Source organism: Brachyistius frenatus, unplaced genomic scaffold, assembly GCF_029030835.1.
Source record: "Brachyistius frenatus isolate BFR_SWC_R1_liver_20210118 unplaced genomic scaffold, ASM2903083v1 Contig_33, whole genome shotgun sequence".
NCBI lineage: Eukaryota > Metazoa > Chordata > Actinopteri > Embiotocidae > Brachyistius > Brachyistius frenatus.
This window is the reverse complement of record NW_027210632.1, coordinates 1,126,434-1,139,671: the sequence shown is the minus strand read 5'-3', so window position 1 is coordinate 1,139,671 and position 13,238 is coordinate 1,126,434. Positions and strand designations below refer to the sequence as shown.

Here is a 13,238-nt window from a genome sequence, read left to right as displayed (position 1 = left end):
CTAATGTGGCCTCGAGCTTCCAGGCAGAAGCAGGGGTTTGGTTTTGTCTGGTGGTGTCACTTGTTTCAAACTTCACAGTCACAAATTTCAAACTTGTATTCTTCAGCAACAGCCAGAGTCGGTTGAGTTAGATGTGTCCTGGACGTCTCCCTGTGGAGGTGGGATTCCCCCGGGAAGAGGGAGGCAGAGGGACGTACGGGCCACCTTGCTTAGTCTGGTGTCGACTCAGCCCATTGTACCACTGTGCACCACAGAGTTCTCCACTTTGAGAGTACTTCCGAGAAAAGCGGGCTGGATTCATCATAACTTACAGGTCCCATATCATATAAATTCAGTTTTCTATTTTTTTTTTTTTTTTTTTTTTTTATATCATAAAGCAGGTTTAGGTGTTATATAGGAACTGTGAAATTGTCAAAACGCACAGCCCCTCATAGTGCACACTGCTTGTATTCAGCAGCTTTGACATTTGCACTTCTATAAATTTGTGATGTCACAAACTCACTCTCATGTCATGTCTCAGCACAACCCACTGTCCCGTTTTTTGTTTGATAGAAAACACAAAATTGTCATTTTTGTCGCAGAGCTCGCAAGCTACAAGATTAAAGAAAACCTGAGGTTGAGAATTCAATAGAAGGTGTAAAACTTTAATGAGATTATTTTTGGTACTTAACGCCACAAACATATTTTCTTATGGATATCAAGACTGCAAATATAGCACCAGAAAGGTGTAAAATAAAGGATCTTTAAAACAGTTACCATTGAAATTGACTGATATGAATGGCTATGGCTGGCATGGTTGCCTTACATGCTACAAGGTCTTGGGTTTTGAACCAGACATCCATGTACTCTGAATATCCTGCCACAACAACCCAAAATAATGTGATTTCGACGGGCGAATGGAGAATATTGACATGACTGTAACTAAGAACTGCAATATGAACGGGTACGTTTTCATACCTGTGAGAAAACATCTCGGGAGTCCTCATGGACACACAGTCCGTCCTAAGTCTAAAAACGAGAGAAAGGATGAATGATTAAATGGTGTTGTCGCTTCGTCGTGACTTGACAGCAACGCGAGTACACAGTGTACTCGTAATCCATCCTCTAAATATTAGATGTTTTACAATGTTGTTTGGATTGCAGCCTCGACGCACACGCGCCTCACACAACCTTTCATGCAACGCACCAAACACATACACACCTTTTTGTCTTTTGGCAGGCTCTGTCACAGTCCCTCTCCTCCTGTCTCGACCTGGTGGGGGAATTAAGCCATTTCCACTCATGAAACTTTCAGCAGAGCTGACAGCAAAGCGCAAAGCTGTTCTTGTCCGTTCCACCTTGCTCTCTATGATACCCCCTCCCTCCCCCCTTCTCCCCCCCCCCGTTCTTTCACACGACCCATACGTCCTCTGCCCGTCGTCTTTCTTCCCTACTCGTCTCAGATGTACTCTTCCATCCCTCCTCTACCTCATGTCACAAATACAACCAGGCCTCCTTCTGGCTGCTTCCGTGGCGTTCCTTTGTATGTCTTCCTGTGTTTGTCCTGCTTTGCTTTGAAGTAACGACCATTTTCTGTTTGGTACACGTTTGTCCAGCACCCTTTTCAATACATACATTATTTATGAATGTCTAAATAAAACTGGTTCCCCCAAAAAGCCTCTTTATGACAGGAGTACTTAACATAAGGCCGTGACTCACCGCACATGCCCAAAGATGTTGGCCTTGCGGGGACAAAAAACCTGCAGTGTTTGGGTCTCTTACAAATGCTGATAATAAACAGAAAGACCTTGCCCTTTGCCACTGAGTGTGTGTGTGTGTGTGTGTGTGTGTGTGTGTGTGTGTGTGTGTGTGTGTGTGTGTGTGTGTGTGTGTGTGTGTGTGTGTGTGTGTGTGTGTGTGTGTGTGTGTGTGTGTGTGTGTGCGCGCGCGTGCGTGCGAGTGTGTCTTCCAGGGGAGATTTTAACCTGAGTTGTAATGTCTCTGCTGTGGTCTCCTCTCTGCAGCGTGGCCATCTGTTCAGTAGCCCGATCCAACACAAGACAGCACTTCCTCTGTCTTTCTTTCTTGTCTCCTGTCATCTCTCTTTCTATCCACTGACTAGTCTCTACATTTCCTTATCACTTCCTTTTTTCCCTTTCTTTTATGTCCATTGTGCCCTTAGTCTCTCTCTCTTTTTTCTAATTCGCTCTATATCTTTGAAAAATGAAGAGGGCGAGAAACGGAGGGAGAAACACAAGGAGAAATGATTCGGAGCCCAAACACACACACAACACACACACACACACACACACACACACACACACACACACACACACACACACACACACACACACACACACACACACACACACACACACACACACACACACACACACACACACACACCGCTGTTCCTTGGCAGACAGACAGAGAGACAGACAGACAGGGACCAAATTATCCCTGTTGCGTGGAGCATGAAATTAGCAAGTAGCTCAGTGAGGCAACATTACCATGGCTGTTAAAGGGATACCGTGACATTTTCAGGTTCTGAAACACAGCCCTTTTCCATGCAGATGGTTGAATTCAAAAAACAAGGGGTCTGTTTAGCGTTGGTAGAGAACATGGTCAAAACCACTGGGTAAGATGTCATCCAGTAACACAATTTATGGTTGAAAAATGTGGTAATTTACTGCAACACGGGTCAAAAGATGAATTTAGATTAAGATTAAAAGCACAGACTGAACAAAAAAAAATTAAAAAAACAAAAAAAACACCAGCAACCATATTCTACTATGTTTTATTCAGTGGTGCTTTAATTGTTACCTTAATTAATGGTAAAAAGTAACTAAGTAGATTTACTCAGGCACTGTAGTTTTACACTTTCCCTTTAAGTATTTTAATGTCATGCCACTTTAAAGTTATTTTCCACTACGTTTCATATTGAAATTATGGATTTTTCAGAGCTGAAAATCATGAATCAATTGAATAAACAACAGAAAACGTTTTTAATCATTGAGAAATGATTTCACTCCTTTTATCAAGTGATTTATTTTTTATTTTTATCATTATCCATTGTTGTCTCACCAGACACTCGACATAAAAAAAACGGCAAACTTTGAAAAAGACAGATTTTCCTAGCGCAGATTAATAAACACTGTGTGAACTCGTTTGGTTTGAATATAACAGATGTTCACTCATACAGAAAAGAAGGACGGGTTTTAAGAAAAGAATCTCAATACTTCTTTTATTGTCCCAGAGTCTGAAGTTTTGTAAGTGAGTCTTAATGAATATGAATAAAACCTGCCAATTTAATAACAGGGGGATTATGTGACCATCCCATCCGCAAGTGGAACCTCCTCCCTTTTGCTGCCTCCCTGTCTCCTATGTGCTGTAATGGTTGTAATAGTCTCTCCAAACAATAAGACATGCCTCTGTAGACTGGACCCTGTTCACACACCCCCAACCCCACACCTCTCTTTCCCTTTGCCCTGCTCCCGTTACCATGAGCATTAGTATCCCTGTCATTTTTTGTGTTCCTTTACGGTCTCTCTGACACAATCTCAGCATGTACAGGAACATCATAAGTTGTATCACAGAGTTCATGTACTGAGTTGCATCACTATATAATGGCTCTAACTTCCCCATCACTGTGTTTTCCCTTGCTTTCATGCACGTTGTCCCGTACAGTCTCTCACTCGAGTGCTGCACTCACCCACACATCACAGACACCTGTGACTGCTTTTATCTCGGTGCTTCCCTTTACAGTCAGCGTTCACCTAAATACAGAAGCAGCACGGTTACAAAATGGATTGAACGGATTTGGTAATTTAACATGTTTCCGGAGGACCATACGTAAGCACAAATAATCTACTGAAGTTGACCTAAAATGTATTCTCAACCTTCCTCCTTATTTTTGTTTTTTTGGAATGGATTGCATCATGAGTTGACGTTCGATTTTTCTTCGTGGGACCACATTGTCATCTTAAATTCAAAATATCCACACCGTTTAATTTATCCTGCACTCTATCCCGGCACAAAGCAGTAAATTACACACAGGAATACTAGTGCAGCTTGTAGTATTTGATGTCAACAACTCCCAGTCACGAATGCAGTCATGTCCCTCCACAGATAATGCGAACCGAGCTTTTAAACTACCAGCCGAATTCATCCGGCGGTTCATCAACTTCTATCTGTAATTGTTACATCACTTTAAATCTGCTAGTTTACCATCTTGCCTCACCCCGCAGCATCATCACCTTTTCAACTTGTCGAGAGTCGGCTCGTCAGAGTATCGAGTTGGTCCCACATCAGGCCGGTTTGTTTTGGAGGGATGAGACCAGTCAGACAGCCAACGCAGCAGTTTAAAGATGCTGTGACATTGCAACCCTCCCTCTCACTCTGCATTCCCCGTTCCCTTCTTCTCCTCTGCTCACCCTTAACCTCCTAACCTCTCTGTCTCTCATGTCCCCACCTCTTTTTTTCTCCCCTCCCGTCACACACACACACACACACACACACACACACACACACACACACACACACACACACACACGCACACACACACACACACACACACACGTGCGCACGCACGCCTCCCCCATCGTTTTCGCAGTACTTTGATCAGTGGCGCTTGTCAGTCACAGTCTCGCGTGTCTCGGCCAATATGGCCGCCCTGACACAAGGAGGGTGGAGGACCAAGCATAACAATGTAGGAGGAGGAGAGGACGTAGAGACGAGTTTGACAAGAGTCACCTTGACGCCCATGACAAACTTTATTTTGCAAATCATTATAATGAGAAAGCCTTGAGCTGAAGCAGCGGCAGCAGCAGCAGCAGTGGATGGATAGGGCCGGAAGGAAGGCTACAGTGACGGAGAGAGAGATTGGTAGGGGGATAAAGGGAATGTTGACATTTCAGGCTGTAACAGTCATTTTTAGTTTACATGTATTCAATTATAACATACACAAAAATATTTATTTACGTTTCAATATGACAAAGTTAGTAATATATACTTTAGGGTCAAAACATTCTTGTTTTTCCAACAGTCATATAAGTGTCTAAAGAAGAGCCTCATTGTTGTTGTTTTTTTGTTTTTTCTTTATACTTACTAGATGTGTCACACATTGGAAAATACACTTGGCCTTTTTGCTAAGTTAGTTGAGCAGATTGCTGCATGCCAGGCGCAGCTTAACGTAAAGATCAGAAGCAGGGAAAACAACAACTCTCCAAAAATCTAAAATACATCTCCCACCAGCACCTGTTTAAGCTCATCGCTTAACATTGTGTATGTTTACTCACATGCAAGTAATGTGTGCAATGTGTTTTGCGCATAGACTGTGTATAAAAATGGATGTACTCTCGGGCTCTGACAAGTGAAGTGAGTGCCTTAAAGTGCAATACCTCTGAGGGTCACTAGGGGCTGGCTTCAATAAATCTCAACCTCAATTCAGAAAGCTTCGACTTCTGAAATACTGAGTCAATACATTTTTTTCCACGAGTCAGTATGTCTTTCACTAAATTCCCTCCTGATCAGTGTTCTGCTGGTCCTTGTGAAAACTATTCCATAATTAAATATATATTAGGCCTCAAGGTAAACAATGTTTGGAGGTGTGCCTGGTTTAAAAAAACAAAACAAGATGCAGTTCATAAACCAGTGGGTGGTTTTCTGTATGGTTGCCTACTTTGACTATTTCTTGATATAAGTGCATCTCCCAAAGATTCAATTTCAGTCAACAAGTTTTGCTCCATTTCATTACAAAATTTACTCTGTGTATTTTGGAACTCACAGTACAGTCAGATTATTACAGTTGATTATTTGTGTTTTTTGCGCCTTAAGTTTATGAAATGTTAACAAGTCTTATTTTATTGAAGACTAGTACAAATATTCACAATTGAGAAGTTTGTTCATCAAATTGAATTACACAATTATATTTACTTCCAAGTTACAACTCAGAAATCTACACAGATATAAACCTGAGGAAAGCAAATAAATCCTCACGTGAGAAGCTTTGTCTTTTTTGTTTTATTAAATGACTCATACAATGAACCAATTATGAAAGTTGGCTTTTAATGTTCTGTCTGTCAGTTAATCAGCCAATCCTTTCAGCACTCATAAACACTCATAAACTTAAAAAAGTATTAGTCAGACCATAAAAATCCATCACAGTGCAGTCCAAATTATCAACCATATCATGCTTTTAAAGCATTTTAATTTTAAATAATTAATCACAAATAAGCAGACACATATTGATGGTGTGTATTAATCCATCTATATACTGTAATGTCTCCTTTATAGTGTTGTAGAGCTCCAGGACTATCCAGAAAAGTTACTGTCGAGCTGCATAGCTGCAGTGGCACCTGAGAATTTGCATTTTAAATGCTTAGTTAGTAATTGAGTTTCACCGAAACAAAGTGAGATTGTGCGTAAGGCATTCATACTGTCAATGGTTGGACAGACATTCCTGCAGGAGCCAGCGAAGGCAGTAGATTTCAAGTTAATGGTAGATTGATGATGGGAATGACAGATGGAAAATTAAAACATCAAGATTACATGTTAACAGTGGGGTTTGTTTTGGATGGAGAAGAATCACTCTCTCATTTGTGAAATACTCTTCACGGTCGTATTGATGATGAGGGAGGAGAGGGAGAGAGAAGAGCGGGTGACATTTGTTGAATGAGACTGGTGAAGGTGACAGATTGTGAGAGCAGAGAACGGGCGGAGGAGCGACTCCGACGGAGGGAGAAGGGGCAGAGGGAGAAACAGGGTGGTTTCACTGTTCCAGAGAGTTCACCGGTGCCCTCATCCATGAACTGACACACACACACACACACACACACACACACACACACACACACACACACACACACACACACACACACACACACACACACACACACACACACACACACACACACACACACAAACTCGTAGAAGAAAGGAAATTAAAACTTGGCGAATATTTGGGGACTGATAAACATTGTGCTCCTGCATGCCACTCATATACCCACTCATCTGTATTTGTGTGTGAGTGGAGGGGGGGTGTATGTGTAAGAGACCGTGTCTTCGCTTGCTCCAGTTGTTTGGATTGGAGCTGCAAGGCTCGACCAACAAACCAATCAACTGCCAGTTTACAACTCGCATCACACCAAGCTTCACTGTTCACAAACACCCCCCCCTTGTTTATTCACTTTCTCAATGGCTTTCTCTCTCTCGTTTTCTCTCTCTCACACACATACACACTCATCGTTGGGAAATTCAAAAAAAAAAAAAAAATCGATTTAACTAAGTGGGAGGTAAAGTAAGAAGGAACCCGAACAACAGGAGATGTACACAAAGACGGAGGGAGGAAAGGAGAGACCAAACAATAATTTAGGAAAACAAAGCAAGAAAACAGCTTTTGTTTTTGTAACGCCACGCCTCGGTTCATATCTGTGCATCCGCTATTAATCTGTTTATTCCTTCCTTACTGGAGGGAGGGAGGGAAATCCAATTATCACAGTAGAAAGGCAGTTTCTGTTAATTCCTGCAGAGTTATGGCTCACTGTTATACAGTACATAAATGAGTCCAGTGCTTAAAGAGCAGCACTTGCAGTTGATTACACTACCTAGACAAAATGGAAATAAGTACAAACTGAACTTTCACAAATTTATATCCTGTAAATTAGAACTAAACCGTAATAAACATGGCTGGATTATTGGAACATACAATATGTGTAGCCTTGGTTATTTATGAACACATCTTAACCAAAGAAACTGCAAAATATAACATTAAACTGCTGTGTTTGTGTGAGTCAGTTTCCTTAAATATATAATGCCATGGTTGTACAATTTTAGTATATTTTAATGTAGTAGAGTTTTTTTTTCTTCTTCACCAGCACAAGCAAAGAAAGGAGACACATGAGACAGCACATTTGCGGAATAATTAATGACATTATAGACTTACTAAGAGTGTGTTGCCTCACTTCTATATATGTGCATGTTGTTTGGAGCAGAGATTCGTTGGTGTAATTCCACATTTAACTTTCATGATTTAAACAAACTAACTAACAAAGTTATTATCCTGTGTATAATTTGGCCACTTGCCAACAAAATGCAGCTTGTCCTCAAATTAAATAAAGTCGTTAATTATCCATAAACATTGTGAAATATAGTTCCCGAGCCTCACAATTAATTTTTTTTTGTGTTTTCATCATTATAAGTAGCATCTAGCCAAAATAAGCCTCAGCAGGATGGGTTTTTTTTGTGTGTGTTATTTTTATTTTTTTTTTAATCCTGACAAGTCATAAAACATGGGAAGAGAAATTTCACAGATTGCTGTCAATCTCAAGAGCAGGAGAAAGCAATGTGTTTTTGCTACACAATATTATTAAAACTGCCTGTCCAGAGGAGATAAGGTTACATAGCGCTCGTACAGACTGCCTCTCTCTTCTCACTCAGTCACTCTTACATGTTACTTCTTCACATCTCTTTATTTTCCGTGTGGTTTTGGTCATATTTCCTTGCTGGTCTTCTCTCCTTTCCCCAGCAGCTGTCCCTCAGACTCGGGCTGCCAGCTTCATGGTGACTGACATTATTGAGGTCCTCTCATTTAGCTCCTCTCTTCCTACCTTTGGTTGATTTTTCCAAGTTCATGCAAATATGATAGACATTTAAAGTTCCATTTGCATGGTTCCATCAAGTCCTCCAACCCAAACAACCATATGGATGGTTTGTTGTGACCCTCAAGTATGACCCACTGGAGTGTTTCCTAAATTAGTGCCCCTGGTTAGGTTAAGGGACAAAAAGGACTTGGTTGGGGAAAGATAATGGTTTGGGTTAGCTTGATGACTTTAATGGTGTAGGGCGTTAAAGTTTCTACGTCCTTAAAGTTATGTAACAAGTGTCGCCATGGCAACAGTCAACGCGTCTGTAAATGATCCCAGCTCGTGGTTCAAAAGGGAAAGCCAGCAGCGGCCTCCTGCATTCAGCGTTTTGTAACCCTCTCTGTCGTGACAACAGTAAACATGGCTTGAAAAAAAACTGCGCTGTGTTGGGGTTGGAAATGAAAAGTGAACAGCGGCCTCCTGCAGCATTATGCAACTTGCATTGTCATGGAAATAGTAAACGTGCTTTTAGCAAACTGTCCTGACTCGTGGTTGGAAATGGGATGTGGACATATGTCTCCTGCTCCCAAGTCTGTAGTTGAACCCAACCTGTACAAGGAAAGCTCACATCATACAGACGTCATCTGAACTTTGTCACTTCTGCACGTCACCAGATTGTCGAGATTTATACAACAGCTAAAGTTCACTTACCTTTAAAACGTAGTTGTGCGTTGTATAAACTGCTTAGATAAAAGGGTCCTGCTGTAGGCTATTTATGTGTTGGGTTTTTTTGGTTGTTGCCTTGGTTGATAACTTTGAGCTCAGTCGTTGCTTTCTTTACCTGCAGTTAAAATCAGACACATTCATTTAAGATGGTCTGATTGGATAGATTGGTTACGTGTCAATGTTATATTATGTGTAAGTTATCTTCACCTTCCACACAATCCGACCCCAGATTTTCCACGAGCCATGGTATAACCGAAAATCCCATACAGTATTAATGTAACTAAACTCTCCAACAAGCATGTCAGACGGCATTTTGTGAAGTTCACATATTTAGATGGACCTTTGTTATTGTGTCCTGATTTTAAGTGGGCATGCACTCCTAAGTGACTTGCATTCAAAGGACCTGGTAATTATCCTCCCTTCGATGATGCTCTGGAGAAAAATTAATAGAACAAGGAACATGTCATCCTTTGTCTTTCTCCCTTTTTAATTCCCCCCGCTCATTGCAGAAAAAAAAAGTAAGCTGCCAAATGTAACTAGGGGCTGAAAGAGAAAGCTGTGCAAAGGAAAGGGGATTTGTATCTTTCTTTCTGTGTCACCTTCCATATGTAAATTGTTGGATTGTGACAGAGACATGTTTTATATTCTGCTTCTTTATATCTTGCCTCCCTCTTTTTGTACGTACGACTAAATACATAATGTAAAAATGCCTGTAAATCTTCTTTAAAATGAGATATGGTGAAAGGATGGAGCTGTTCGAGCTACACTGCGATGCTTTGCTTTGCTTTCATCCTGAAGCTTCTGTTTGAACAGCGTAACACAGCTGTGATGGAGGTGTTATTTGTTTTATGGCTCTGAAATGTTAAACTTGTAGTAAATCAACATTTGAGCTCAACATTTTCATCTCTCTCTCTCTCTCTCTCTCTCTCTCTCTCTCTCTCTCTCTCTCTCTCTCACTAGGCCGAACCAGAGGGCTTCTCCCATTTCCACCTCTACGTGTGTGCGGCCTTCCTGATCAGGTGGAGGAAAGAAATTCTAGACGAGAGGGATTTCCAGGTAATGTGCACACTGGACACAGGGAGCTCTATGAACCTTTAGGAAGTAGGACACCAACACAGATTTACATGTGAAGACGTACACGCTGCATGTTTTACCACCCGGCCGGCGACACTCATGGTGATGCACTGTACATAGCTCCATACTGTATGTAGATTACTCTCCTGGTTGTGTAAAAACAGAATTAAAAGACTCTGCCAGACTGTAGAGCTGTCCATGCCCTACATCCCTCTCCATTACCTCCCTGGTCATTAACTGTGAGGTTCAAAAGTCGTTGTGAGTGCATTAGTAGATGACAGTAGACAGCTGCCAGAAGGTGACTTTGGTTGCCAGCTCACTGGGGGACCTGCCTTCTTAACAGTAGCAACACAGTCTAATATCATTGCATACAAACATCATCTCTGCCCTTTGGCTGCTCTCTCTTTACTTTTTAAGCCGGTATCTGCTTTAGTTTTTCAGTGATCTTTTTTTCCTTCTTTTTTACATTTCCCTCTACTTGTTTGTGTTCTTTTGTGTCTTGTCTCTTCTCCTGTCTTTCCTGTTGTTTGTAACCGGACTTCTCTCTGGTGTCCACAAGACCTTTCACTATTGTTCACTACTCTGTAATATTAAAAAAAAAAAAAAACTTGCACAGAAGAAAGAAATTTAAAAAAAGAACAGATAGAGAAGATAGAAGAAAGAAAATGACATATTCACATAGGAAGATGAAAACATCCTCTACTCGTACAGTTTGAACTGTAGGGTGACAGGGGAGTGGATTTTAACTCCTGTGCCATCCCAGCTAGTCTGTCTTTGCCTGCTTATTTCCCGCAGCTTCAGTCTTTGCATTGATTATAGCCTGGAAACTCTGCTTGCAAAACAACTGACTATTGTTATCATTGATTCCCGTCCAACCCACGCTGTGACTTTTTTTCTTGTCCTATCCATAGACTGTAACTAAAAAATGGACATAGTTCTCCAGCTCTGAAAAGTGAAGCCAGATGAAAAAGTGCTGTAAAGTACAATACCAATGAGTACCACTAGGAGCTGGCTTCAAAAAAACCTCTGGCCCACCTCGACTGCCATTCATAAACTGCTAAGTTCTCTTATGTAATACAGAGTTGATTCATTTTTTTTCCACGTCATTATGGTGTCATTCGCTAAATTCATTCCTTCTGATTCCATAATTAATTAGATATTAGGCCTCAAAGACAAGTATGTTTTGTGGCGTGCCCGGTTTGAATCGCTCCTCACACAACTCGTCCAAGTATGGTCACCTCTGGCCCCAAAACAACAAGATGGCAAATTGCCAGACTCGAAACTTCATAGCTGCAGTCCAAAAACCAACGGTTGTTTGGGATTCCCCAAAAATATATCAGCCTTCAGTTTGAGGTTTATGTGATCCATAACATGGCATCAACCTGAAAGATATAAAATGCTTACAAGCTATTTTAACTGTCCAGACAGCTTAGCAGACTTGCTTCACTAAATTCTCATGTTTGGATTAACCAGATGGAAACTGTCATGTTTACATGTAGCTGACGTTTCCCTTTAGGTGTAAGTCCCTTTTGGTAACCCTGTACAATTTGAGGCTTAAATACTATTCTTAGTATAAAATACAAACTCCTTTGAGCTACATGAAACAGTGTTCCCTCTACACTTTCCCCCTTTTTTTTTTTTTTTTTTTTTTTTTTTTTGTCATAAGTAACACTTACTTTTTTTTTTTTTTTTTTTTCTGTACCCACTTATTCATCATGAACTTCATATCTTTTGAAGCACAAACAATTTACACAATAAACTAATTTAATAACACATTTATTCCAACCAACTCCAAAGTTTGCTGGCTGGTTTGTCAGACAGAGTACCAAGTGGGGTGCCAAGGGCAAACAATCTATCCTCATGAAGATGAGAGAAAAAGATGAGGCGTAGAGGGAGGAAAGGGGTCACCGTGGCAACGAGACTAAAAACCGATTAAACTTTAGAGCAATGGAAGGGGAAAGGAAAGTTTGATTTTGTACTAAGAGCACACTGAAGGTGAGGCACACTATTGTGTAACGGTATACCCCAATTCAATGATTTTTTTTTGGGGGGCCATTGTTACAGATGATTTGTTAAATCTGAGTCTGCTTGACTTAACGTGCTATAACGACCTTTCAAAATAGACCCAGCAAACAAACGAACTGCTATGTCTGGTTTGGGAGGTAATAAAGAAAAAAAAGACTTGCCATTTAGATTGAGTTAAACAGTTAAAAGGTAAAGTGGCTGTCTGTACTTTTACTTGTTAACAAAGCTTCTTTTTTTTTTTTTTTTTTTTTTTTAAATGTGACGTAAATTGTTCGTGACTAATCTGTTTCCCACTGTGTGAATTAAGAACAAAATTGCATTGATTTACGCCATGGAGCTCAGCAGTCCTTTGTGCTGTTTTTTTATTTTTTTATTTTTTATTATTATCATTAAAATCATTGTAGAATTATATTATTCCTCACTAGAAGGAGCAACCCTAACCCAACACATTTGGGTTTTACTCCCAATATAATTAGATTTCATTCAATTGGGGTAAAATAGCATAATATGTGCTCGTGACACCAACATTCAAGGCCCCCGTTTGTCTTGTCTGGCACTCCTATCATATACTAAATGTGAAGGAGTTTTCAAAGGTAACACTGGTGGGTTACAGTTCTAAAGAACCTGTGTGTTCAGATGAAGGCCAGGTGAATAAAGATGATTCGCTCCCTTAGTGAGACACTGGAGGCAGTCTGAGTTTTAAGATGAGACATCAACTCACTCATCTGTGCTCACTTTCATCACTTTCATATTCTTCTCTCCCCTTTTCTCTCACTCAAATTTAAATAAGATTGGTGATTTTTGTAGGAGTTCATATTAGATTTAATTTAAGATGGTTACAGGATTTTTAAA

General features: G+C 40.5%; 1 protein-coding gene across 2 annotated transcripts in view; it reads left to right on the top strand.

The window, feature by feature from the left end:
- Window positions 1-13,238, top strand: part of tbc1d22a (TBC1 domain family, member 22a) — a 119,628-nt gene that overhangs the window by 89,097 nt on the left and 17,293 nt on the right. For both annotated transcript variants that reach the window (XM_069700274.1, XM_069700275.1), the window contains exon 13: window positions 10,248-10,343. In XM_069700274.1, the coding sequence (XP_069556375.1) occupies window positions 10,248-10,343 (96 nt within the window). The remainder of the gene's footprint in view (window positions 1-10,247; window positions 10,344-13,238) is intronic.